This window comes from Candoia aspera, chromosome 7 (assembly GCF_035149785.1).
Source record: "Candoia aspera isolate rCanAsp1 chromosome 7, rCanAsp1.hap2, whole genome shotgun sequence".
In the NCBI taxonomy this organism is placed as follows: Eukaryota; Metazoa; Chordata; class Lepidosauria; order Squamata; family Boidae; genus Candoia; species Candoia aspera.
The window spans coordinates 8531677-8559363 of record NC_086159.1 but is presented as its reverse complement, the minus strand read 5'-3'; the positions used below and the strand labels follow the sequence as shown (position 1 = coordinate 8559363).

The 27687-nt window shown below is 47.0% G+C and overlaps 2 protein-coding genes across 4 annotated transcripts in view; one reads left to right on the top strand and one right to left on the bottom strand.

The window, feature by feature from the left end:
- KLHDC10 (kelch domain containing 10) overlaps positions 1-20211 on the top strand; it is a 40414-nt gene extending 20203 nt beyond the window's left edge. For 2 of the 3 annotated variants that reach the window (XM_063308953.1, XM_063308955.1), the window contains one exon: positions 20005-20211. In XM_063308953.1, the coding sequence (XP_063165023.1) occupies positions 20005-20064 (60 nt within the window). In that variant the 3' untranslated portion in view covers positions 20065-20211. Of the gene's footprint in view, positions 1-5607; positions 5804-20004 lie in introns of those variants that run through there. The other variant, XM_063308954.1, reaches the window with a different exon arrangement.
- The window catches only part of LOC134501290 (uncharacterized), a 34718-nt gene that overhangs the window by 1123 nt on the left and 5908 nt on the right, over positions 1-27687 (bottom strand). The window contains exons 2-18 of the mRNA XM_063308951.1: positions 24333-24494; positions 21739-21866; positions 18822-18930; positions 17585-17701; positions 17347-17408; positions 16899-17027; positions 14130-14315; positions 13037-13139; positions 12296-12437; positions 10593-10776; positions 9952-10051; positions 8319-8437; positions 7954-7991; positions 6252-6364; positions 3454-3602; positions 2492-2586; positions 1899-1977 (exon numbers count right to left, since the gene is read on the bottom strand). Coding sequence (XP_063165021.1) covers positions 1899-1977; positions 2492-2586; positions 3454-3602; positions 6252-6364; positions 7954-7991; positions 8319-8437; positions 9952-10051; positions 10593-10776; positions 12296-12437; positions 13037-13139; positions 14130-14315; positions 16899-17027; positions 17347-17408; positions 17585-17701; positions 18822-18930; positions 21739-21866; positions 24333-24494 — 2015 coding nt within the window. The remainder of the gene's footprint in view (positions 1-1898; positions 1978-2491; positions 2587-3453; positions 3603-6251; positions 6365-7953; positions 7992-8318; positions 8438-9951; positions 10052-10592; positions 10777-12295; positions 12438-13036; positions 13140-14129; positions 14316-16898; positions 17028-17346; positions 17409-17584; positions 17702-18821; positions 18931-21738; positions 21867-24332; positions 24495-27687) is intronic.

Genomic DNA, 27687 nt, shown 5'->3' with positions numbered 1-27687 from the left:
GCACAAGGCAATCTACAGTGAGCCCCAAAGTGATGGCCGAAATCCAATGGCCACTTGATGCCTTCTTTTCATACCTGGATTCTTTCTCTCTGGAAAACTGAGTTCCAACCAGAAATGAGAGCTCCTTCGTTATAATTGGGCAGAGTTAATTTCAGGGGTGTGTGAGAAGGTAATGCTAGCCCAGGTTAAGCAAGTGGGGGCCTCCAGATGTTCTGAACTATAACCCCAGCAAATCCCCAGCTGTATGAATTGGGCTCGATGGGAGTTGAAATGCAAAGCATTGTGAGGATAGCCATCTCTGCCTTAGATCATCACAAGTCACTGATCTTGGTGGGACCCTTGGCTAGAAAGAGAGTTGGTTATGCAGAGGGCAGCCAAAAGGTTGCAAGGCCCAGTGGCAGGGATTTGCCAGAAGGAGCGAAGTTCTTTGGGTTCCCCACTGAAAAAGTGAACTTATTTTCTTAGGAGGCGCTTGTTTCCCAGGCATGTGATTTGGAGACTAAGAATTTATGCTAACAGGACTTTCGAGCTCTTCTAGCTAAATGTATTTGCCTTCAAACTCAGACCATTCATTGGCTGGTGTTCATACTACAAGCTGAACCTCAAACCTGAGTTAACAGAGCACCACCATGTTTGCATAATGTTATAGCTTCATAAATACATGTATTAGGGCAGAGCAAGCATGCTAAGACAACAGCAAAGTGCCCGTAGCTGAACCCCAACTATTTTTTTTATCTGGTCAATCGTGTCTGATTCTCGGAGGCTGCTGGACAAGTCCCTGCAGTTTTCTTGGAAGTGGTTTGCCATTGCCTCTTCCCCAGGGCTGAGAGAAGGTGACTGGCCCAAGGTCACCCAGCTGGCTTTGTGCCTAAGGTGGGACTAGAACTCCTGGTCCCCCAGTTTCTAGCCTGACGCCTGAACCACGACACCACACTGGCTCTTCAACCCCAACTACCCAACAGCAATTTAGCCCTGTCTAGCATGCCTTGAGCCCAATCCCTGGTATTTTTCTATGAATCTGCTCACAACAGACCACTTACTCACACGACCTTAATTATCTGTAGTTACTGAGGGCAATTTTTTTTTCTTTAGAGAAAGGCAGGCTATACAGGTAGTCCTTGCTTAGTGACCATTTGTTTAATGACCACTTGAAGTTACAACGGCGCTGAAAAAAGTGACAACCGGTCCTTGCACTTAACAACTGTCACAGCGTCCCTGTGGTCATGTGATCAAAATTCAGTTGCTTGGCAACTGGCTCACACTTACAATAATTGCAGTGTCCTGGGGTCATGTGATAGCCGCTTGTGACCTTCCCAGCCAGCTTTGGACAAGAAAAATCAATGGGAGAAGCTGGATTTGCTTAAAGCTGCATGATTTGCTTAACAACCACAGTGATTCGCTTAATGACTGCAGCAAAAAGATCGTAAAATTGGGCATGACTCACTTAATGACCACATTGCTTAGCAATGGAAGTTCCTAATTGTCATTAAGTGAGGACTATCCATAGAAGATGGAAGTGGCAAAACAAAGATCGAGGCAAGGAGACTGGAATGGAGATCATTGTTTCAATGACATGAAAAGGGGCCCTCTGCTTCTAAGAAAGGGATCCATTTCTTCTTGTGCTCAGCAACTCATTGTGACTGCCACAAGGCAGCTTTCCCCCATCTTGTCACCCTCCATGACGTTTGGGACCACCATTCCCAGAATCTGCGAGGTGTCCAGTTGGAGACGCACATTGTGAGGCACCTGAAAGGCGGTTGGCTCCTTTGTGCTTATGGGAGAGCAGAGACCCAGACAGAGAATCAGAAGGATGGGTCACATTTCCAGGAGCTGGAGAGAGGAAAGGCCTCTCTAAGGGAAGGCAGGGATCTGTCTGCAGATTCTCCCCAGTTACTTACGTAAAACATGGTGAAAAGCACCAGGATGGGTATCTGCAACATGCAGACCTGGACGGCAATGCAGTTCCCAATCTCAATGCTGCAAGAGAAGGGACACAGGAGAGGAGATGGAAGAGGCGCAGCTCAGAAATGTTGGACGTGTCTGCTTCCCATAATCCACTGCCACCTGAAACCCTGCTTGGGCAGGGGCGTCCCCCAGCTGGCTTTGTCTGCTTCCAGTTCCCAACAATTTCAAGCTTTTTCAGTATTATTTTTATGCGGCATGCGTTTATCTCTATGGATAGTATACCATAAGACCTATTTTCCCCATAAAAGGGACCTTGTGAGGTAGGTTGGGCTGAGAGCAAGAGACAGGCCCAACATCACCCAGGGAGCTACAGTGGCCGATGGGGGACTTGAACCTCAGCCTCTCCACTTCTCCTTCTCGGAGTTGAAGGCTGCCCATCTTAAAGTTGCCAAGGTCGAGAAATGCTGATTTACCCCGATGCAGAGAGACCGAAGAGATTTAAACCCAGTATGCTGCTCAAAGGGGGCCTCACCACAGCCCGTATCAGACAGACAGCCCTGCACCCACCTGTCATGTTCGCACCCACCTCAGGCTGAGATTGTTCTGCAAGGCAAACTGGATTCCGTTGATCAGCTCCGGGATTTCTGGCACCATGGCTAGCACAGTCACGCCAATGAAGTACTGGAAGATGAGGGAAGAAGCCAAGGTTACAGCCATCCATCCCGGATCAACCACTACCACCACTCACCAAAGGGCTGGACAAGGCCATGATTTTCAGCATACCCAAAAGCATGGTTTTCCAGGTGACAGCTAACAGTAATAAGTTAACAATTTATAGCGAGCCAATGATAGCTCGAGCTGCTTCTTTAAAGACCGTCCCTTGGGACTGTTATTAAAATAAAGACTCCTTTGCCATCCCTCCCTTATTTCTCTCCTGTCTGCCCCCCTCCAAGTCTGGATCCTTGGGTGGGTAATGGCGCTCGCCAGAAATCCAAGTGGTTCTTGTTTCCTGAGTTCATCTTCTTGGCTCTTGGCTCTTCCCAGAGCACCAGCGAACTGCAGCCCCTCTCCTGGCGTCACTTTGAACCCCTGGCAAGAGGAACTCTGCAGGATTAGCAGTTTTCCAAGCAACATCATTTTCTCCCACCTTAAGGATAGGAGGAAAGCCCGCCGGTAGAGCTTAGTGCTAAAACTGTCAGCCTCAAGATACTCCAGCTGTTCACAGACCACACTCGGACCCTCAAGAGAGGACGCTCTCCTACTGTTTACCTGCCATTTCTCTAGCATTTCACCCCTTTTAGCCTACTGCAGCATTCTCCCTCTTAATTTCCCCGCAAAAGTCAATACATGAGCCTCTGTGGCCAAGGGCAGGGGACTCTTTGGCTACAGTAAAAAGCCTTCATAACTACACCATGCTGATGAGTAGAAGAGGATCTCTCCCAGATCTATTTGACTGGAAACGACAATTTCCCACTAGCTGTGACTCGGCTCTCCCAATAAGCCAGCTCAGAAGACTTCACACCAAGGAAAGGACCTGTCCCTCCTTACCTGGGAGACCGGGGAGTTGTTCAGAATGGGGCTGATATGCTCGGTGGCAAGGTCGGCACAGGCAGACATACCGAGGGTGGCCACCAAAAGAATGACCACGGCTCTCCAGCGGGACCAGTGGACCACTGCACTGTGATGGTGACCAGGCACTGCAGAAAAGCCAAAGAAGCGTCCTCAAGCAGGGCTCAGTCACAGCTCCGCTCATCTCTGGCTCTACGTCTACCCCACATGGCAAGGAAAAGATTACAAATAAACAGCACCCCCAAAGTAGATTTCTACAGTGGAGGGCTTTCTGGCAGTGGAAGGAAGGTCACCCTTCATGGGGCAGAAGTCAAACTTTCCCGTCAAAAGGAAACTCAGAGTGAAGCCTTCCTTCTTGAGACGGATGAGTCACCTCCAACCCACCTGCGTTCCCGCCCAAAAGTATCTGAAGAACAACATACTTCCTGGCATCCAGGAACAGTCAGGGAGCTCACCCCCTCCTTAGAAGAAAAAGGGTGGAACAATTGGGAAAAAAGGCAGCTGTTCCCACATGGTGCAATGGTGGGCACTTGCTCCAGAAGGCTTTAAAGGAGGACTGGAGACATTCAAGGAGCGCAAGTCCATCAAGGGGTCTTGAAGACTCCATGTCACTCCTGAATGGAGGCAACTTGCTTCCTAACCCCAGATCAGCCTTGGCCTACCCAGAAGGGTTAGTTTAATGTTCCTGTGATTCTCTGCCCCACATGGCATGCCAAACCTTGCATCACTGCAGGAAGTACATTGCTCTGTCAAAAGATAGTGATAGGGCACTTTTCTAAAGAGCTGTGCTTCAGCCCTGTGCCCAGAAGCAAGCTGAAATGGGGGGGGGGGAGCAGATACAATTTACATAGATTTGCATAGCTCCATCCCTGGAAGGAAGTGGGAGGAGGCAACACATGCCCTCAAACCCGCATAAATTGTGTCTAAAAAAGATCCAAGATTGTGGAAACAATTACTCAAGTCCAGAAACTGGTGTTTTAATAGTTCTGCATCAAGGGGAGGAAGAACAGGTAACGTCACTCCTGTTATGACACAGTTGCACAACTCACGCAAATGACATCATTTGTGCCAGCTGGTTCACATAGTTGCATCAGCTGCACAATGATGTCATGCACATGATATCATGGTTGAAAATCTTTTATTGCCTCAGGAGGCTGCCAGAGAGAAAAGTGCAGCTTGTCCTGTAATGCGATTCCCTGTTGGAATGCTGGCCCAGGATAACCTTACTTATTTATCTATTTTACAATATTTGTAAGAGCCAGTCTGGTGTCGTGGTTAAGGCACCAGGCTAGAAACCGGGAGACCGTGAGTTCTAGTCCCATTTTAGGCACAAAGCCAGCTAGGTGATCTTGGGCCAGCCACTCCCTCTCAGCCCTAGGAAGGAGGCAATGGCAAACCACTTCTGAAAAACCTGCCAGGAAAGCTGCAGGGATTTGTCCAGGCAGGTTCTGAGAATCGGACACAATTTAATGGATAAAAAAAAAACTTACATGCCACACTCATCCTCGACTCTGGAGTTGGGCTGTTTGTGATTCAGCATGCAGTGTGAATTAACATGCACCTATGCTTTACTTGATTGCACATTGTATGAGCACTACCACTGGTTTTTGTTTTTGTTTTAACCTGAGTTTATCTCTCGTCTGTCCTTCAGGAGCTCAAGGGGGCTGCGGGAACCCATCTTGTTTCTTTCCCATCTAGAACCCTGTTCACTTTGGAAGCTAGATTAAAAAGCTTTCCCAGAAAAAGAGATTAATACTGAGATAAGCAGATATTGTACGTCAGGAATTCAATCTTCTTTGCCTAATCTGGTTCTGCACAGTCTGGGTAGATCACAGCCACCAGCCAGGGATTCTCAGATTGTGGGCCAAGACCCTGGGAAGGGTCACGAGCAATGGAGAGGGCGTGCCATGGTTTCTTTTTTTTAAAAATCTAAGCAGGTGTGTGCAAACAAAGGGGGAGAACCATCAGAACTCATCCTGAGCTTCACCTCCCACTTTGCCCACAACTGAGATTCTACCCAATTCAAGAAGGTGATAGATATATATGGAAATGTAGTTATTAAAAGCAAGGAATGCATCTATTTCTCTCCCATTCCTAATCCCAATGAAATATTAAGGATTTTTTTTTTTACAGGTCTGCCTCACACAAATCCGTTAATCCCTGTAGGGATCACAGTACCACAGGGAACCACAGCCCCACACCTCCCAGGAAGATGCAGAACTTTTTTTTTTTTTTTGCATCGAGGGCCACACTTTGCCTTCGAGCGAAGTCCGGGGATCGTCATCAAAGTGAACGGTGAGAGCAGGATGAAGATGTGAGCGTGGGAGCCAAATAAAAAGCAATCAATTCAACTTAAAATGAACACTAAGTTACATTAAGTCAGTGTTTCTCAACCTTCGCAATTGTGAGATGTGTGGACTTTAACCCAGAATTCCCCAGCCAGCTATGCTGTCTGGGGCATTCTGGGAGTTGAAGTCCACACATCTCAAAGTTGCCAAGGTTGAGAAACACTGCATTATGTTAATCGGATGACCAGGGGCAGGAACTTTTTGAGGCAAGAGACATATCTGGAATGTGGACTGCCCGTGGGCACACTCACCGAATGGCTGCCAAGGTAGACCTGGCCGCTCCCCAAAGGCCCACGCGATGGAGAGTGAGCTTGCAATGGCTCCCACAGCTTTTAGAGGACCCCCGTGGCCCTGGGATCTCAGGCTGAAAGCCAACACCTCCATGCCCTGCTCTTCCACCCAGGGCGAGCCAAGAACAAGGCAACTTACTGTGGCAGTCGCTGATGTGGATGTCGTAGATGTGGGAGTGCGTCTTCAAGGTGAAGATGAGCCCGATGAGATAGGCCGCCGGGAGGAGCAGGGACACTGTGTACACCAGGGGTCTGCCCGGGAGAAAGTGGTGTCTTACCCCAGGGATGTCCTCCAGGCCAGAGGAGGTTTGAAGCACCTGGAGAGCCAGCTTCCTGATGGGGGGCCCTCTGGATGGGCTAGGACTATCGCTCCCATATTCCTTGGCAGCCGGGATTTGTCACTGTAGCCCCACCCCACCCCACCCACAGAGCGCCCCTTTGGGGAAGGTTGGCTCAGGCAGAATATGAGAAGCGGCTTAGGCTAGCGTTTCCCAACCTCAGTGGCTTTAAGATGTGTGCATGTGCTGGCTGGGGAATTCTGGGAGTTTAAGTCCACCCATCTTGGTCCCTGAGGTTGAGAAACTCTGGCTCAGATGACCGGTCCGTTGGCCAGGATGGTCCATCCCAGCAGAGAGAGGGTTTCTCCAGATCCCCAGCAGACGTCCTTCAAAGGACAGGTTCAAATCAGACTTTCTGGGCTTCAATCCAGATCTGAAACAGGTCCACCGAGTCAGACACTGGCCGACTCACATACATGGAGGATAGCAGGGAGTCCTCAAGAAGCTGGATGGGCCAAGAGCTAATGGCTCCCTCCGTGCCTCCAGTGAGCAGAAGCAGTTAAAAGACGGGGTGGTCCTGTTCCCACAAGCCAATGGGGATGGGCAGCTGGTGGGCTGTGGGAACATCCAAAAGGCATTCCTTGACCCAGTCCCCAAAGGAGATTGGACGTAGCCCAGACCAGCAGAGCCTTGCATAGTCCAAAACAAAGTGCACCAGCCAGTGGTGTAATCAGTCCATCCTGCCTTGGCTATCTAGTCCTCCCAGCAAGAGAGCTGGAAAGAAAGAGTGGCCAAAAAAGCCAGGTTTCCACTGCAGAACTCACAGCCAGCTGAGAACATGCTTCTCTAACACCAATGGACTGCAGCAGCTAAGCCACGCCTACTGCTCTCTGCCCAGCCAATGGGGAAGGAGCTTGTGAAGTAATGGGGTCTTGCCAGACTCTCTTGGCACAAGAGCTCATGAGATGCCAGGCGCTCCTCAAAGAAAATGAACAGGGAGTCTATTCCCAAGAGCAATATCTGACCTAAGTACAGTTAGTCCTCAAGTTACGACCATTTGTTTAACGACCATTCGAAGTTACAATGGTGCTGGAAAAAAGTGAGTTATGACCAGCCCTCGCACTTATGGCTGTTGCAGCGTCCCCACCATCATGTGATCAAAATTCGGCATGTATTTACGAAGGTTGTAGCATCCCAGGGTCACGTGATTGCCATTTGCAACCTTCCCAGGGGGCTTCTGACAAGCAAAGTCAATGGGGGAATCCAGATTTGCTTAACAACCACAGCAAAAAAGGTTGTGAAATTGGGCATGACTCATTTAACGACTGCATCACTTCACGATGGAAGTTCTGGTCCCAATTGTGGTCGTAAGTTGAGGACTACCTGTAGGGTGACTGTGTGCTGCCAGAAGCACCAATAAGGAGATCTGAGAGGTTACTAGTGAGGTGTGTTGTGAGAACAGGGTCACAAAGGACAAAGAAGTCCCCAGCATCTCTCACTAACCTTTGAAAGGGATGAACAGGACTACTTCCTCCCCACAGCCTCCCAGCAAGAGATACTCACTCAATATGGCTGTAGTAGAGAGTCCCGTTGTTCTCCATCTACCAAGACAGAAGATAGGTGTCAGAGGTGCTTAGTCAAGGCCCACTTACTTTGAACAAAGGAAGCCCAGATCCTTTGACTATTGGAACAACCAGAATTAACCAGCTTGAGCCAATCCAAGGCCCTCTGGTGTGTTTGGATGTCAACTCCGAGACGCTCAGCCCATCCAGGAAGCTGCCATCCCAACACAGCTGGGGAGGGGAGGAGGTGCCAAGGCTGAACCCGGCTTTTGCTCATCCATTTTAATCTGGTGCTGAAAGAAGACTGTTGGAGGCATTGCTCGCTCTGATGTGTTGCTGAAGCCCGGCTTGGAGGGTCATGCTCACCAAATCGAAGTGACAGCTCTGGCAGATGTAGTGCCCAGGTAGCTCATGGGTAAAATTCTGGCATTCCCCACAGACCAGCCTTCCATAGACTTTGGAGAAGAGAGTTGGCGCAAAGACACCTGGCAGGTGAAGGAATGTGGGGGAAGCATTCACATGTTATGCCACAATCAAGGGCAAAACCATCCAGGTCATGGGGCAATGGCTAATTGGCACAGTTCTGAGAACCATCACACAATATTCTGGATCTGGCTTGTTTATGTTGTGGGCAAAAAAATCAGCAAGTTTCTTCTTAAATTAAGGAGGGATGCACCCCTTCACTTTGCTCAAGTGGGTTACTAGCAAATGGATATACAGGTAGTCCTTGCTTAACAACATTTGTTTAGTGATAGTTCAGACTTATGACTGCTGGAAAAACTGACCTATGACCTGTCCTCACACTTACGACCATCACAGCATCACAGGAGTCACGTGATCATGATTTGGGCACTTGGCAACTAGTTTGCATTTATGACCATCTCAGCACCTCGTGGTCATGTGATTGCTATTTTTGACTTGCCAGCTGGCTTCTGGCAAGCAAAATCAGTGGGGAACCATGTGATTTGCTTAACAACCATGTGGTTCGCTTAACACCCATAGTGATTTGCTTAATGACTGCCGCAAAAAAGTCATAAAACCTTGTCAGATTCACTTAATGACTGCTTTGCTTAGCAACCAAAATGCCAGTCCCAATTGTGGTTGTTAAGCGAGGACCACCTGTACATCTCTTTTCCAAACTCGTTTTGATGTTTGGTAGGGATGAAACACGTCTGTGACATCACAAGCACTAGCCAACTAGGTTGAACATAATGGCTATTTTTTGTCCAAGGAAAATAGTGGCTCTAAATCACTTTTTCCCACCACTTGAAAGCACCCATGACTCCTTCCCTTCTCTTCTGTTATCTTCATCGGATGGTCTTTCAAGCTGCCCTGATTTTGATACACTTTGGACAAGGCCTCAGGACAACTGCCAAGGAATGGATTAACTGCAGCGGGGTGCAAATCCTTTCCAATCTGAAATGTTTTGAGTTTGGAACAGCTCTTCGGGTCTCCCTAGAAACATCCTGACACGGTCCCGTCTATTCCAGAAGTGTCCCATACCTAACAGCCCCATTTCATTCATTCATTCATTCATCATAAGTATTCCCATTATTATCATCATTATCAACTGGAATGCTTCCAGAATGGCCAGGACCACATAAAAACACATCTGGTAAGGGCAGAACACGTTTTGAGCTCAAAATGTGACGTTTGAGGTCAGCATTTTGCATTTGAAATGATTTGCACTTCCCTATCAAAAACTGAGAGCTGGTTTGGTGTAGTGGTTAAAGCACCAGGCTAGAGACCAGGAGGCTGTGAGTTTGAGTGCTGCCTTGGGCACGAAGCCAGCTGGTGGACCTTGGGCCAGTCGCTCTCCCCCAGCCCTAGGAAGGAGGCAAGGGCAAACCACTTCTGAAAAACCTTGCCAAGAAAACTGCAGGGACTTGTCCAGGCAGTCTCCAAGAACTGGACATGATTGAATGGATTAAAAAAAAAAAGAAAAAGCAACAGAGTTAAAAGAGCTCTCGAAGAAGCCACGGGCACACGCAGACCCTACCTCCCACAGATAGAAACAGAAGGGCAGAGCTGATCCCTGCCGATCGGCTGTTGAATCTTTGTTCCTGATGTCGGATGCCACCAATCACCATGCAGAGTCCCTTGAAGACAGAAGGAGAAACACCTTTTATCTCTGCATTAGATTGGGAAGCAGCAGCTTGGATTAAGCAGGAAGGATGAGCTTGACCCAACACGGCACCCAACACAGGTCCTGAAGTACAACTCAGATAATCTCCAGCCAGCAGACATCCACGAGGATTGGATGAAAGCTTAGTCCAAAAATATGGAAACAGGAGGCTGAAAGGCTAAGCTAGGTGGTTTTCTATACTGTGGATGCAGGACTGGCAGCTGCAACTCCACCCCAGAGCAGTCCCACTCAGCATTTTTCCTCCAACAGCGTAACCCAAAATATTGGACCAGTCATGTTCCAACACCTCCAAAAGGGTGAAGAGTGAATTTCGGAAATAGTTGCACAGTTACAATCTAGGTGCCTGTTTGCCCCTGTATCTAACTGGAATACATTCGCTATAGAGTATTCCATATTCCAGCTGCAGCATTCCAATCAATTTTGGGCCGATCGAACTTGTAGAACCAAGGATGGAGTGGAGGCCCCATCGATATGAGCCCAAGCCCCAGACTCACCGGGACAAAAAGGACGCAACCCAAGAGTGTCCCAGTCAGAGCAGACTTGACAATTTCCTCATAGCACTTGTTCTTCTCGCGAGCCCCCTTGATGAGTGCAGTGATGTAGAACGTGAGCTCCGTGATGGAGCCGAAAGTGGCGTTCACCACTGCCCCCACCGCAAAGTTGCTTTGTGCCGAGATGCTGGAGGAAAAAGAGGAACAGAGTTTCCCACAGGCAGACTTGACAACCCCATCTTGAGGTGCTGCTTAGGCTCTTCGAGGAAGGTAAAAGAGGGAAGAACATCAACAGTCAACTCCAGCATGGACAAGAGACCCTGAGCTTTGGCCCAAAGATGCCCTGAAGAATCAGTCTGACATCCAGACCTTTAGCTCGACCACCAGCTAACCTGATGGCCTTGATCAGCAAAGCAGGACAGTGACACAATAAAAGCAATTTCCATCCTGCTGCCTTCTAGAGCTGGTGGAACTCCATCTCTATCATATTTTATTAACACCTGAGTGGGGACAAGGGTTGTCACAGTTCAACGCAACCAAAGACTCTATAGGTCACACTAACCTAAAAACCTCACTGGCGTAAGATGTTTAATTACATCGCACAAGGTGCAGCTCTCGTTCTGGCTTCCACTAATGTAGGCCTGTTAATTACCAATGTCTCCACGTCATGCAGCAGACTCTGCCCAGTTCCCACTCACTTTGCCAAATGCATTCTTTGGGCCACATGGGCTAAGGAATGGAGGCAGAAGAGCTGTGATGGGATTCAGGCAATTACACCTTCGACCCGGTGGGTGTTCCAACCTTTGTGTTGTGCCCAGGACAGCAAACAGCAATAGCAGGAGAGACAAGTGCAATTGTCCTTAATATCAAACATTCCCCTACAGGTATGTCTCGTTTAGCGACCACAATCGAGATTGGCCACTTGGTTGTTAAGCGAAGTGGTCACTAAGCAAAACCCAATCAGTACCATGGCTATTTGGTGGTGGCTCCATGGGGACCAAGAGCATCAGCCCAGTTAACTCCCTGTGTAGCTCAAATTCAGCTGCCCAAACAACCCTTACTAGCCTACTTATTTGCACAGCACAAAGGTACCCCTCATTTAGTGACCACAATTGGGACCAGCCACTCGGTCAATATGTGAAGTGGTTGCTAAGCGAAACCGTGACTGTGCTTAAAATCTGACTTCAGCTTTCCTTTGCTTGACAGACCTGCGAAGGTCATAAATGCAAGGATTGATTATAAAGTGACTTTTTCATCGCCGTTGTAACTGCAAATGGTCACTAAACGAGGACTACCTGTACTTAGTCACACAACTGCAATCCACTGGTTCAGCTGTCTTTTATACCGACCCTGCTGCTTCTTGCAAATGGCCTCAAGCATCATTCCAATCAGTCCCCTTTTTCAGTATCTGTCATCATTTCAACTACCCTTCTCCTGTGCTTCTTCTGTCTGCCCTTGAGGATATTCCAAACTCTCAGCATGCCCCACATGGTTAGTGTATTTATGAAAGTGGAAGGATGAAAAGTGGATGAACAACTTGTTCTGGAGGAGCCACAGTTAGTCTAGAACACAGGACATTTCCGACACCACTCCTTTGTACCCAGTTTGGAAACCAAGGAAGATGACAGGAATCTTGGTAATGCTAGATTTTTTTTAAAAGGATCCCACTTCTAGTTTTCTGGATTAAATGTTCATAAAAGGTTTACCTGGCAATGGCCATGCCTATGTAGTAGGAGAGAGGCATAATGGAGAGTAAAGCCAGGGTGAACTTTGTCATGGAGCTGGTGTAGTAGTTGTGTTTATCGGCATAGCCCAACACAAGAGTCACAATGACCAATGGAAGGAGATCTGAGGGTAGGTGTTTAAGGAAAACACATCTGTAACTGTACATTCAGTCTGTCATGATGGCAGCACAGAGCTAACTTAGTTGAGCTTGAAAAACAAAGCAGGATAGGATCTGGTTAGCATTCAGATGGTAGACCACTAGAAATCCATGGCTAGAGACTCACTTGGGAAGTTGGAGATACACCCCAGAAGAAGGCAACAGCAAGCCACTTCTGTGCTGTTGATAAGGCAACTACCTGGAGGTGTCTGTGAAGTCACCAGGTGTTGAGAACTTTCTCGAGGTAACAGCCTAGTGCTACTTAGGGTAAATGAGAAGGAGAGGGAGGGAAAAAACATGGTGAGGGGGATGAGACCTGGGATGACCTTGGAGGAGGTACAAAGAGGTCACTACAGCAAGCATTTGTCCATACAGTCCTCAGGAGTCAAACTTGTTTTGATGGCACCTATTTTTCCCTTTGTATCACAAGCCGGTCACGTCGTGGCTATCGGTCAAAGAGAGCCACTGTTGGGCTCAGCGTGCCCCCGAGGACCCAAGAGGTAGAGCTGGGTATCATGGGAGAGCATGCTCCTCAGCTGGCCCCTCACAGCCCTCAAAAGGATACTGACAGCGAAAACATTGATCCCATCGACAGCGTATTTGTAATAGTATGCATTGACGGCCCGGTAACAGCAAAGGACCACTTCTGCATCTAAGGGTACTTCAGTCTGGAGCAGAGGGGGGAAAAAAGAGAGAGAGTAAACCAGATTATGCTCATCACCATATTCTGCAGTTCAGACCTCTCTAATCTGGCACCCTCCAGAGCTGTTAGTCTCCCCACTGGCTGAGGATGAAGGGAACTGTATTTGAAGGGCACCGCATTGAAAAAGGACTTCTGTGGCCAACAAGTTTTGGTTCCATTATTGCCTTTTTTTGCAAATACTCAATGGGGAAAGGAAGGTGGACACAGCTTTAGTTGAGTGGCCAACAGCTACATCTATTGGTAAGGTTGGGGAACCAATTTTCATCCAACTACAGGTAGTCCTTGCTTAACCACAATTGGGACCAGAATTTTGGTTGCTAAGTGAAGCAGTCATTAAGTGAATCTGACCAGATTTTATGACCTTTTTTGCAGCGGTTGTTAAGCAAATCACCACAGTTCCCCATTGATTTTGCTTGCTGGAAGCTGGCTGGGAAGGTCAAAAATGGTGATCACATGACCGTGGGACGCTGCAAGAGTCGTAAATGAGAATCAGTTGCCAAGCACCTGAATCGTGATCACGTGACTGCGGGGACGCTGCAATGGTCATAAAGGCAAGGACCGGTCGTAAGTTGGTTTTTCAGCAGCGTCGTAAGTCTGAACTGTCACTAAACAAATGGTCGTTAAGTGAGGACTGCCTGTACAAAATGCAAAGAAAAGCACCAAACATGTTGCTCATCTGTTCTTAAGGGCTATAAAAGGAAAGCTGCATATGGCCAAAGCCTGTGCATGAGCTTTTTTTTTTAAAGAAAATTGTGAATTTTTGAGACCCTGACAATCTACCAACTTGCCAAATCTGATATGCATCATGGAAGACAAAGAGCTGCCAGACTTCTGACCAAGTTGCATTTTGGTGCAGACCCCTCTGGGCCCACTTGCATCCAAGGTGAGCAGCACCGGCAGCATTTTGCCCAGTACTCAGCCCTGAAAGGCCCCAATCCCCTTCTGGCTTTCTCACCTTCCGCAGACGCTGAATATGGACGCGCTCCGGAGGAAGGGGCAAAACCGTGGTGATGGTGCGCAGGCTCATCTTGGCAATGGGGATGAAGAAGACGAGAAGCCAACAGACGAAGCAAACCAGAGCATGGGCGAGGACCAGAAGTGGGAAGCCGGTCAGGAGCCAGATGAATGTGCTGATGCGTTGCTGGGAAGGGTGGAAAAGAGAGAGCTACAGTCAGCGAGGTGGAGCTCCTCGCTGGGGAGAAATGCACTTTGCAGGAGCAGAACTTGAAATCATGGGTGGCTTTCAAACAACCATTCATTCATTCATTCATTCATTCATTTTCATTCATTCATCAAATTTACAGGTAGTTCTCGCTTAATGACAGTTGGGACTGGAATTCTGGTTGCTAAGTGAAGCAGTCATTAAGTGAATCTGACCTGATTTCACCACCTTCGCAGTGGTTGTTAAGTGAATCACTGCAACCATTAAGCGAACCACGTGGCTGCTAAGTGAATCACGCAGTTCCCCATTGATTTTGCTTGCCGGACGCCAGCTGGGAAGGTCGAAAATGGTGATCACATGACTATGGCATGCAGCAATGGTCATAAATGCAAACTGGCTGCCAAGTACCTGAATCGTGATCATGTAACTGGGGACGCTGCAACAGTCTAAGTGTGAGGACCAGTTGTAAGTCAGTTTTTCAGCACCGTCATAACTCCGAACTGTCACTAAACAAATGGTTGTTAAGCAAGGACTACCTGTATATGGCCATCCATCTCACAAGAAGTGACTGTGGGCGGGGCACAGCAAAAAACGGTAAAGAATAAACATGTCAAACAGAGTCATCTTAAAAAGTTTTTTAAAAGCATAAAAGACACAAGAGAGGGAGCCACCTCAAGATCAAACCAGTCCCCTGATGACAGAGCCAGCTCTTGAGGGACTTCTGGAAAGTAAGTAGGGATGGACATGACCTCACTTTGGCGGGAGAATATTCTAGGGTTCCCCCACCTTCCTTCAGGAGCCCAAGGAGGCTTACATCTCCCCACAACCACCCGGTGAGGTGGGCTGGGCTGAGACAGAGACCGGCTCAAAGTCAACCGGGGAGTTTCTGTGGCTGAGAGCAGACTTCAATGGGGGTCTCCCTCATTTTGTCAGCGGGCCTGGGGACCCCAAGGCGATTTGGGGCCAATCAAGTGGTTAGTTTGAATGTGTCTGTTGCCACCAGGGCAGGGTGGGGGTTTATTGCTTTTTTGTATTACGGATTTTTAATTTTGTAAGCCACCCAGAGCCACTGTGTGTGAGTTGGGCAGCTACATAAATTTGCTTAATTAATAAACAAACCAACAAACAAACCCAGTCCAATTTCTTCACCATTACCCCAAACTGGCTTTCAATGCCTTTCTCCTTTGCTTCAGATAATCCTACATCACTGCATTTTTTTAAAGATACCAAGTAGAGGTTGTGTCATGAGTAAGGATGGCGAGCAGGGAGCTCCCATCCAGACTGTTAAGTGCATGCGTAGCACTGAGGAATTAGGTAGCCATTCAAAGAGACACAGATCGGGACCGCCTTAACCTTTGGGGTTTATATGGCTGGGGTTTTCCCACGCTTCTTCAGTTTGTTAGGATTCCTGTTATGTACAAGCAATAAAACATTAGAGACCAGTTCCTTGTCTCAGCGTGTTTCCTGGCAGTTAAGACAGGTTGTAAACAAGAACAGAATAAGGGGAAGTGATGGGCCTCCAGCTACTAAATCTTGGCCATTGCAATTGTTTTTTCAGTACTCCCCATCCATACCCAAACAAAGTTTCTAGTCCTCAAGAATGCAGAGGAAAGCCTGGGAAGGTATGGGTCCTGTGCCTAGAGGTTGTTCAGTGTGTGCCCCCCTCCTGTGGTCACTCATGACTGGCCTTTCTCCACGAGGGTGCCTGCAGTCGAGAAGACTTTCTCCTCTTCCGCTGGACGACCAGTTTCCCTTCCTGTGTTCCCTCCTTCCTGCTTGTATTAAATGAGTTGCTTTTATTGTGTATTTCCTATTTGCCTATATTTATTTTAGAGCTATAAACTAAGCCACTTTATAGTCACATTCTGCAAACTGCTTTGAGAGACTTCTAGATAGGAAGGGGCATAAAAGAGGTTAAAATAAAACAAGATGATGGTGTTTGATTTCTGGGGCAGGGCCTCCTTGCCTCAGGGGGGACCCCTTGGGAAGGCTTTGTTCAGGATGAAAGAATTGGATCCCACGCTGGTCTGCTGAGTTCAGCCCTGCTGATCAACAAGGCCTTGTCTGGAGATGGCATCCGCTGAATCATAGATGTTTATGGCATCCAGCAGGAGAAGTATGGACGTGTCTGGACTTCTACCCTGAACCCGGATCTCCCATCTGGTTGGGATGTGGTGGGGGAGATGAGAAAAGGGTATTAGCACTAAACCCCCAAATGCATTTGGATGGGCTGGGGAATTTCAAGAACTGCCATTCCAAGGCATCAGAGCAATGCAACTTAAAGACACATGGATTTCAACTCCCAGAAACAGCCAGTCCACACATCTTAAAGTTGCCAAGGTTGAGAAACATTGCAATGGAGAGTGCCATGTTGGGGAAGGCTACGTTACCCTGTTAAAAGCCTGAATGTGGCAGCTTATCCCACCTGCCAAGAAAGGAGCCGCAAAGATCCTTGGAATGAGCAGGGGAGCACTGGCACTTCTTGGAAGGATTCGGGAAAACACCCTCACACTCTTACCTAGCAGCATGAAGACAGGGGCAGCCAACGCCCCCAACCCTTACCCAGTAAGCCGAGCTGCCTGGCTTGCTCCAGTCCTGCCGGGTGAGCAAGGGGGTGGTCACCTCGTTCACCTCAGGGATGGTGTGGTTCTTGCTGAACTTCATTGCACAATCTCGACTGTATGTTTTCGTCTGGAAGATGGGGAGAGGAACCGATCTGAACACTCCCTCCGAAATTAGGGCTACCTGATCTGCAGTGGGGGACCACCAGATGAAAGCCAAGGGCCGTTGTTTTCCGTATCTCTTTCCTACCATCTCCAGATCTGGTAGTCCTAACATAAATGCATCTTGGAATATGCTTGATTCCAGCTTTCCCGTCAGCATAGATGAAGGTCCTGCTGACTGGGGAATTCTAGGATCTGGGGAGACCCATCCACCAGGTTGGGGAAAGATGCTTCAGCCAGACCAGAATGCTTCCCACTCCAGGCTGACACACCTCTCTGGCTCTTACCTTCTGAATTACTTTCCCAAAAGGCCAAATAAAGTATCCAGCAAGTTTCAAGCACAGCTTTCCTGAAAGAAGGAAGAAGATTGAAGAGAAAGACAGGATAAATTTCTCTCTGGATGGACAGTCAGCAGGCATACACATGCACATGTACAGTCACATGCACCTCCGTGTTCCTCTTGCCTCCTGCCCCAGGAAGCCCCGATCCCCCTTCTCCAGGGATATCCAGCATCAACATCCTCACCATATGGAGTTCCCAGCATGGTGAGGAACATCAGGAGGGAGACCAAGACGTAGAGCAGTGAGAGCCACCATCCAAAGAGGAGGAGGTAGAAGAGGTTGCCACATGTCAGCATGGAACCTGGAGAAGGCACAACCACAGAGAAAGGCCACAAGTCAGCTGTTGACTCCACCTGTCCTTCCAACTTGGGAGCTTTGACAGTCTTGCTGAATGGCGACCCAGGCACATCCTGGAAGGACTGAGTTGATTACAATTTTCGGGAGGTGTGGGGATGCAATCCCACAAAAGAGGCAGCTATTATTTTGGTAAAGTTAGATCCTCTGTCATGTGAGTGTTGATCTTTATTTCTAGGTTTGTGTCAGTTCAGCCACATAACATGAGTAGCAGGCCTTCTGCTACGGGGTTGACAATGCACTGCATGTAATGCCACTGCCTGGAGACCATCAGCTTCCATCTCGCCTTCAATAAAACTAAAAGTGGCCAACATTTCACAAGACAACGAAATATTGGGAATTGTCCATATGGGCACCCATGACGTTTCTGGGACATCACATCATGGCGCCCGCTTCTCAGCTCCTTGGCAGCTACATACCTAAAACTGAAAATAATTCCTTCTGAGCGTGATTCTTGGATGGCTTTCAAAGGAGACTGCAGAAAATCACGGAGGCCAGGTCTATCAAGGGCTATCAGTCTTGAAGACCCTGTGTTACCTTCAGGGTGGGGGCATCATGCCCCCCAGTGTCATTTGAGGGGGAAAATGGCAGGAGAAGGATATGATTCTTCCTCCTGCTTGTGAGAATCCAGAGGCATCTGGTTGGCTGCCGTGAGAAATTAAATGCTGGATTAAGATGGGCCTTGGCCTGATTCAGCAGGGCTGTTCTGATGGTCTAGCCCTACAATTCCTCCAGGAAATAAAGCCAGACTGCTCACTTGAGGGAATGATACTAAAGGCAAAACTGAAATACTTTGGCCACATAATGAGAAGACAGGACACCCTGGAGAAGGTGCTGATGCCAGGGAGAGTGGAAGGCAAAAGGAAGAGGGGCCGACCAAGGGCAAGATGGATGGATGATATTCTAGAGGTGACGGACTCGTCCCTGGGGGAACTGGGGGTGTTGACGACCGACAGGAAGCTCTGGCGTGGGCTGGTCCATGAAGTCACGAAGAGTCGGAAGCGACTAAACGAATAAACAACAACAACAAGCCCTTCAATAGCAGCAGAAAGTGGCTCGGGATTTACCTGTGGGGCTTTTGATTACAGTCAAGTCCGAGTAGAGCTCTTTGACTATCTCTGACCGATCCTCCCAACGTCGAGCTGTGACGTGGCTCTTCCATTTCTTAAAGCCAAACTGTATGAAGAAGCATGAAAATGTACGTTGAGACTAGTAAGAACATTTTTTTTCTTACTTTTTGCTCATGGATACATATTACATTGTTCTGGGATGTTGGGTTATGTAACATTCCAAAAATATTATGTGCCCCATCCAAGGCCTTTGGTGAGGGGGAGTGAAGACCCTCAGTTCTGTCCTTGCACAATCTGTTGTTCTCACCATCTTTTATTTGTGTTTGTATTATTATCATTATTATTTTAAACCTGGTTTTTATTGTATTTTCCTTGTTATGAAAAGCCCAGAGTCACTGGGTGTCGGGCAGTATATAACTTTGATTAATAAATAAAGGAAAATAAAGGCTACCTGGAACCAGAAATCCCATTATTATTATGCTATTTAAAATTGTGGGACCTGTAGATGTGCAAGTTACGTTAAAATAACTATAGCAAAACTCTTGAAAGCAGAGGAAAATGCAATAATGTTGTAAAGTTAACTTAGCCCATTAGTGGCCAGCAGGAATTCAATTACGATAAGTTTATATAAAAGTGGTATTATCAATGTTTGGAATGATGTATTTCAGGAAGGCTGTGGACCTGGGTGATCTCTACGTTAGTTATGATTGTGCTTAAGTTTGTATTTACTATACCTGTTTAGAAAAAGGTCTAATTATTAAATTGGCTTAAACTGGAAGAACAGTTGCTCTGTCTCACAAGTGTGGTTCTGGAGGAACATTAAGGCAGCTTTCGAAGTCTCTTGAGTAAGAGTTTGGGGCAATTAAAATGCTTCAAGGCAATTGTCTTTCTGTCCCAGTGCATGCTCAGACAGCTCTCCATAAAACGATATTGCACAGCCAGTGCTTAATGGAAACAAACAAAATGGAAAGAAACGAAAATAGAAGCGGTGTGAGCAAGCAAAGAGGGTTAAAAAACAAGAGTAATACGTGGATTACCACGAAATAACTTGTTGGAAAGAGAGCAAGTATCCAATAGAAACCCTGCCTATCAAGGCTTGTAAATAGGTGTTCATCTTAGAGAAAACTCTTCTCTAAAGAAATGCAGTTGTAACAGGTGAACGTGTTTCTTCTCTAACCAGAATTCAGACTGTCTCCAGGCACGGTCTGAAGGCATCTCCTACAGCTGCCTGGCCACCTAATCTGTGCCTGGATGGGAGACCACCTGGAGAACTTTGCAATGACATCAGAAGCTCTTCCAGGAGAACTTGGAGAATGTACAGTAATGGCAAAATTAGCAGCATATATTCACAACAGAAACTGAACCAAATGTAAGCAAGAATGGTTTCCATACTTACTGCATACTATGCAGCAAGGGAAATGTAAGTATCTGGAGTATGGTTCTTAAGGGGAAAAAGAATTTATTTATTTTCTACCCCGCCTTTGTTATTTTTATAAATAACTCAAGGCGCAAACATACCAAATATGCCTTCCTCCTCCTATTTTCCCCACAACAACAACCCTGTGAGGTGAGTTGGGCTGAGAGAGAGAGACTGGCCCACATAGTAGGAGAGTTCTAGTCCTGCCTTGGGCGTGAAAGCCGGCTGGGTGACCCTGGGCCAGTCCCTCTCTCTCACCCCAAGAGCCAGTCAGGCGTGGTATGAGAGTTCTAGTCCCACCTTGGGCGTGAAAGCCGGCATAGTATGCAGTAAGTATGGAAACCATTCTTGCTTACATTTGGTTCAGTTTCTGTTGTGAATATATGCTGCTAATTTTGCCATTACTGTACATTCTCCAAGTTCTCCTGGAAGAGCTTCTGATGTCATTGCAAAGTTCTCCAGGTGGTCTCCCATCCAGGCACAGATTAGGTGGCCAGGCAGCTGTAGGAGATGCCTTCAGACCGTGCCTGGAGACAGTCTGAGAGGGAGTGACTGGCCCAAGGTCACCCAGCCGGCTTTCATGCCTAAGGCGGGACTAGAACTCTCCTACTACAGCTGATTGGCTCTTGGGCTGAGAGAGGGGGACCGGCCCAAGGTCACCCAGCCAGCTTTCATCCCTAAGGCGGGACTAGAACTCACAGCCTCCTGGTTTCTAGCCCATTGCCTTAACCACTAGACCAAACTGGCCAAATTGACTAAAGAACTGAAATCAGGGACACACAAAAACAACTTTTAAATGTCTATAAATATTACATGTTAGAGTATAATAAAGGGGGAATTAGAAATTAATATTTATCTATAATAGTTTTAATATTTTTTCTCTTCTTTTTTGTATTCTTAAAAAACAAAGAATTGAGATTTCAGCACTTAGCTCAGAGATTTAAATTCTTACACTGTTAAAACTATTTAATGCAATTCAATGTTTTCCATGGTTAATTTCCAGTCCAAGATACACTAACTGTAATTTTGGTAATTCCTTTGTCCACTTAGAGGTATTATATTTCTCTACTGAATATTTTTTTCGTTTGCTTGTTTGTTTGCTCCTTGCTTTTCTTATAAAAACATGATTAACTTTTTTTAAAAGGAGAGACTAGAACACACACAAAGGCAACTTCCCCACCCCCACCCCAAGATTTTTGCCTGCTCCATAAAGTGCAGAGTGAGACACATTTACCTGTCTGCGCCCAGAAGTAAAGGAAACCTTATTATATGCAGCTGCTTTTTTTGGCTGCCATTTCTCAGTCCCCTCTCCTTTTCATCCTGATCTACCTTCGCCCTACCCCCTTTTTAGCAACAAGGGCTGGTGAGCACCTTGACAGGGTCTTCCTTTCCCCAAGTGACCACTGCTAAGATGGCAAATGTGCCCGCCTGGCCACCTGCCACCTCCAAACTCCACTCTTCATCCTCCCTGACCCACGGAGACATTTTCAGGCCAACCTTGTAATTGTTGGAAAGCCTGTGGGCTTCCACCTCGTTCTCGGCATTCAGCGTCATCTTCAGCAGGCACCTGTCACACGTCTGCACCTCCTCGGAGTGATGCAGGCAGCAGCCTGGACTGGAAAGCGCTAGAGAGCAGACGGGGGCTAGGAGCCAGTGGGGTATTTTGGCACGAAGGGCCCAGCACCCAATACTTTTCAGCAAGGAATGGCAGGCAGCTTGCTAAACCAGTTTAATCTGTCAGCCTGATCTTTTGGATCTTCACCACAGCAAACCATAAAGGTTTAGGATGAACTATCAACAGTAAAGGAAGCATCAGTCAACAAATGTGCTGCAGACTAGCACTTGGTAGAGCAGCCATGAAGGCCTTGGAAAAGGTCTTTAGATGCCGGGAAGTGTCTATACCTGCAAAGGTCAGAATCATGCAAGCCATGGTATTTCCATAGAAGTGAAAGTTGGACTTTGAAGAAGCAGGAGAGGAACAGTATTGGTGCTTTTGAACTTTGGTGTTGGAGAAGACTCCTGAGAAGACCACGGACAGCCAAGAAAACAAACAAGTGGATTATCAACCAAATAAGCCCAGAGTTCTTCCTCAAGGCACAAAGGACCAGGCTCAAATTATCCTAGTTGGGACACATTATGTGAAGACCCAGCTCTCTGAAGAAGGCTCTAATGCTGGAAAAGGTGGAAAGAAAAAGAAGAGGAGGACAACAAGCAGCAAGGGGGATGGACTCAGAGTGGCGATGGGGCACCATCCATCAGGTTGGGGACAGATCATTCCGGAGAAAATCTATCTTTGTGGTTGTTAAGAGTCAACAATAATGTGATGGTATATAATCAATCAACCAGTCAACATGAAGACTGAGCTCTCTTGAGAAGTCTATAATAATAGAAAGGTGGAAAGAAAGAGAAGAAAAGGATGATTGGCAGCCAGGTGGATGGATTCAGTTACAGGGGAGATGGAGGCAGCAATGGATGACCTGAAGGACCGGGTTAGGGACAGATCATTCTGAAGACGACCTATCTATGTGGTTGCTAAGAGCCAACACTGACTTGATAGCACATAATCATCATAATTAAACCATCAACTAATTACAGCAGTTGGGTTCACACAACATGCTAGGATGCAAATGTGCATTAGAATATATGTTAATTTGGTTAGATTTTGAATTGGGGGCTGCCTAGAGTCCTTTGGGACTGAGGCAGTCAGTACATTTTATACATCAATGGTTGCCCAGTTATGACACAGGGTGGTGTGTGAATGCAGCAGTTAGATCTGGGGGAAGAGGGCACAACTAGGGCAAATAGGAAGGCCTTGGTTACTCTCTCCCATGGCCTCTGAGCACTTCAGAGATGACTCTGGTGAACAAAATAAGCCAGCAGCTGCAACCAGGTCAAAAAGGAGCAGAAAACGTTGACCAAATGTGGAGGGGGAGGAGGAGGAGCAAGAACTGCTCACACCAGTCCTGGACTCTCGGAAGGCCTCCTTCTCCCAAACCACCCACCCCCTTCCCATCTCCTTGGATGGACTCACAGAACAGAGAATTGGAAGGGGCCTTGGAGATCACCTAGTTCAACTCATTTTCCAGACATCTATCTCATGGAAACTGAGAAGATCTCCTCAGCCACTGTGCCCTGGACTTGGAGAACCCTCTCGGCAAAGGTGGTCTCCTCCCTCTTCTCTCCACTAGCCTTTCATCAGATGGGGGTTCAGGTCCTGAATGACTGCATTCTTCGTAAAGTGGATTTAACTGCAGTGGTTAATTTCATTTGCAAGGCTGGTTTGCATTATAAAGCTCCCTTGTTTTCATGGTTCTAATACTTTACAGTATGTTACTGTTATCCAATTGTTCTAATTACTGTTTTAATTCAGCATTCCGGGATTCCAGCATTATGAGATATGTGATCCCCACACATCTGGCAGCAGGGGACGTGTGTTTTAACTTTTGCTAGCCAGCTTCTTGCAAAGGCAAGACAGGATATAAAGTTTTGAGGGACGTAGGAAGATGTACAGGGTGAAGCCTGGCTTGATTTTTTCCCTTGCTGGACTATCAAAAGTTGGGCATTATAGGCTTATAGGACTAGCCAAGGCAGGGTCCTCCAGCAGCTGATGGACTCCAATTTCAGGGCTAAGAATAAGAATAACACTGACACATACACAGCTGGCTGGGTTCACACAGTGCACTTAAGCCTTACCTCATTTTAACAAAACACCATTCCTTTGCTCAAAGAATAAGACCCATTATAGCAACCTGAAGATCTGCTAGCCCAGTGGCTGGGTTCCCACAACTCGCTCAACCACAAACTTCTCCCTCTGATTTTAGGTAGTCTAGCATGTTTTGCAAACCCAGACAACTGACTTGCAGAACGCTTTCTTCCGCCACTTGTACGGAGCCCAGGGCTTGCAATCTGTCCGATGCACTTGGCCTCCCGATCCCTTCCTCACTGGCGTATTTCTTGGCAAATAAAAGGAGACCAACAGCCCCTGGCCCCATGCTTAGGCACTGCTGACTAAACGTGAGAAGCAGGACTTAAGTCTCTTTCCTCTCCTGATGCCCCCAAAGGGAGCATCTGTCACAGCTTTGACCCTTTACCTGGCAGTATCCTGGGCGTCAGGATCCCATGGCTTAGGCGGTGGGACTCCGAATGCATGTCCCCTGGGTCTCCATGGATGTTGTTAATGGCAGCACAGTGTCTGTCGCAGAGAGAGCCTCTTCGGTGAGGGTCACTCTTGTGTTCCAATTCTTTGGGGAAATCTGCAAAGCAAGAGGAACCGTCGGTCCTTACGGGTGACCAATGACTCTTTAAGGTGTCCCATGATTTCTTTCTGAAAGGCAAGTTAAGAGTCTAGCACCGCCAACCTTTGGAATTTCACACAGTCCTGTGATGCAGAGAATATGCCTTTGATCGCTTTCACCGTGATCAAAAATAAACCATGTTGCATGCATTTTCAAGATTCCCAAGGGGCAGCGATACTGGCACATTTGTCACACAAGATTTGAGTTGAAGTTGCTTAAGGAAACATAACTGATCTTTCTCCAGTTCAGGTGAACTTGGGCGTTATTGCTAGCCTATCTTACAGGTCTGTGGTATGGATCAGAACAACCATATCAACTTCAAATATCCTGAAAAAAGGAGTAGGTAGGTCTTTTCAATTGGGGCTGTATCATCATCATCATCATCATCATCTTGGCCTCCCAAAGCCCCAGAGGGGGCTGTTTAATTTCCCTCCAGGGCAATCTGGAGTGAGTTATAATACAAGAGACACACAGCCTTAAGACTTCAATGCACATTTTGAACCTTCTACTCAATGGCGATGGGGGCACCACTGGAAGACCTGAAGGACCAGGTTGAGGGCAGATCATCATGGAGAAAATCTCTCCATGTAGTTGCTAAGAGTCGACAATGACTTGATGGCACATAATCCATCCATCACTCTCAAACCTCCTCCGAATCAGAACACAAAACCCAGCAGCCATCCTGAAAATGTCCATGTCACATTCTGAGAAGTGAGCTGCTAAGCCCTGTCCTGAGTGTTACACAAAGACCACTGTAAAGTCTCTGTTAAAAGTAATTGTTCTAGAGGAATGAAGGCCTTTCAAGGAAAGATTCCCCAGTCTCCTTTAGCCTGAGACTCTGGCCATACGAGGCAGCTCGTCGCAAAGCCAGTGAAGTCACCACCCGGGAAAAGAAAACGAGAAAATCCATCATATGATGCTGACAAGAACACACACTGCTCCTTTGAGGCTCACATGATGCCAGCCAAAGTAAATCAGTCGCACAACCACAGCTGTGTTAATGAAGATCACAACGTTTTGAGGTTGATGTGCACATAAACTATGCAATTAAGCATTTATTAAACTCCCCGGAACAAGAGCAAAAGCAAAAAATTAAAAAAGGGTGACCTGCCCAGATTTTATTCCTCCCAGTATTATTGGCACCCAGCACGGATGGATTAGCCACCTTCCCTGGAGCGCAAATCTTGATACTAACTTGTCAAACATTTAAATTGTTTTTTACTCCATCCTTTGATGGGGAAATTCACAAAGGAGGTGTCCACAATAGCAGAAAGTATAAAATAAAACAGTATGGATAATTTTTATTTATATATATATATATATATATAGAGAGAGAGAGAGAGAGAGCGCACATTATTTAGACTAGATAGTTATACATTTTATTATCTGTTACTTTATTTTTTTCTGATATTTTAAAAATCAGGTTTACAAACTCTTAACCTTTTACCTAACTGTGCCATCTCCACAGAGAACTTCAGTTACTATAATTCTCCAATAAAAAAACAAATCAAGTGAACATATTTCCCCTCCCTGCAAAATGCAGTAAACCACCCAAATCTTCAGAAGCTTTCCTAAAGGCTGATGAATGAGGGGGCTTCTGGTTTTGAAAGGAACTCCTTCCTGCGATGTAGGAACATTAAGAAAAATGGGTCTCCTGGTTATTCCTACCCTCACCGTCTTTTGGGCAGAGCAAGGAAGAGTTTGTATTGATCACATCTGGGCTGGACAGGCTAGTAAAACAAAAAAGGTATTCTCCCCAGTAATTCAAGATTAAGCCATTTACGTCCAGAGGCTGCAATATGGCTTCCTGAGCACTCTGTCTCATCTGACTATATTTTTTGTAAAAAAGTGGAACAAATTAACAGGAAGCCAGCATTCTGCAAAGACAGCACCATGTGCACCAACCCAGCACCGCTCAAAATTAAAAGGGACAGGAAGTCCAGAATTAGGTTTGAAAGTTTGTCCACCTGCCTAGAGAGACGGCAGAAACAGCTGGAACAAGAGCGGGGGGAGGCAAGTAAATGGGTCTTTCAGGATGGGCCACCCCCAGGCAGCGGTCTTGCAACAGGACTGACAAAAATACTTTCCGGACAGATTCGAGAAAAGGTTGGAGATTCACACTGCAAATTTTAAAAAGGAGTTAAAGCCAGCACTCTGAGTCCAACAGTCTAGCATAGGCTGGTGAAATAAGGGCGACCCAGCCCAGGCTTCACCAGCATTCCAGGGCTGAAGCGTCAGCCCCATATAGAGCAGGTTACGGCAGCCTAGCCGGGACGTCCTTTCCAGTCAGGTTCGGATGCCAACGGCAGCTCCATGACAGGAATACATGTATCTATAGCATGATTCCACTCCTCCAGGTGCCCCCGTTTGCATAAAACCCAGGAATTTTCCCAAACTGTGCATAAGGACACCCAAGGCCCGCTACATTTCCTTCACCTCAGAGCCTTCATGTGCAGGTTTGTTTTTTTGCAGCCCCCAGTGCCCTGCCTGGATCACACCACCGAACTGTGGCAAAGCACTTTTTTCTTTTTAAAGGAATTCTGCAGTCATGTCAAATAATTCTAAATAATTGCAACCCGCAGAAAAGTTTCCTACTCATCTTACCTAGTTTGATCAGTGTTCCTATCTTGCCTGGCGAAACACAGCCTCATCCACCCCAAAGCACTTTCCAATTTATTTATTCCTTAAGATATATATCTTGTGTTTCCTCTAGAGCAGCGTTTCTCCATCTCAGCAATTTTAAGATGTACGAACTTCAACTCCCAGAGTTCCCCAGCCAGCATCCTCATTTAGTGACTGCCTCATATAGTGACCATTCACACTTACGATGGTGATGAAAATGTCATTTTGAGACCAGTCCTCGCATTTATGACCTTCACAAGTCTGTAATGCAGTGTTTCTCCATCTCAGCAACTTTAAGAGGTGCGGACTTCGACTCCCAGAATTCCCCAGCCAGCATGGGGAACCGTGTGAGGTTGCTAGGTTGAAACATGGCTGGCTGGGGAATTCTGGGAGTTGAAGTCCACACCTCTTAAGGTTGCCCAGGTTGAGAAACACTGGTCTACAGCGACCAGCCTGGCTGAACAATCCTGCACTCTCCCTAGGACTGCTAGCTTGACATCTTTCGCCAGCTGATAGCATCCAGCTCAAA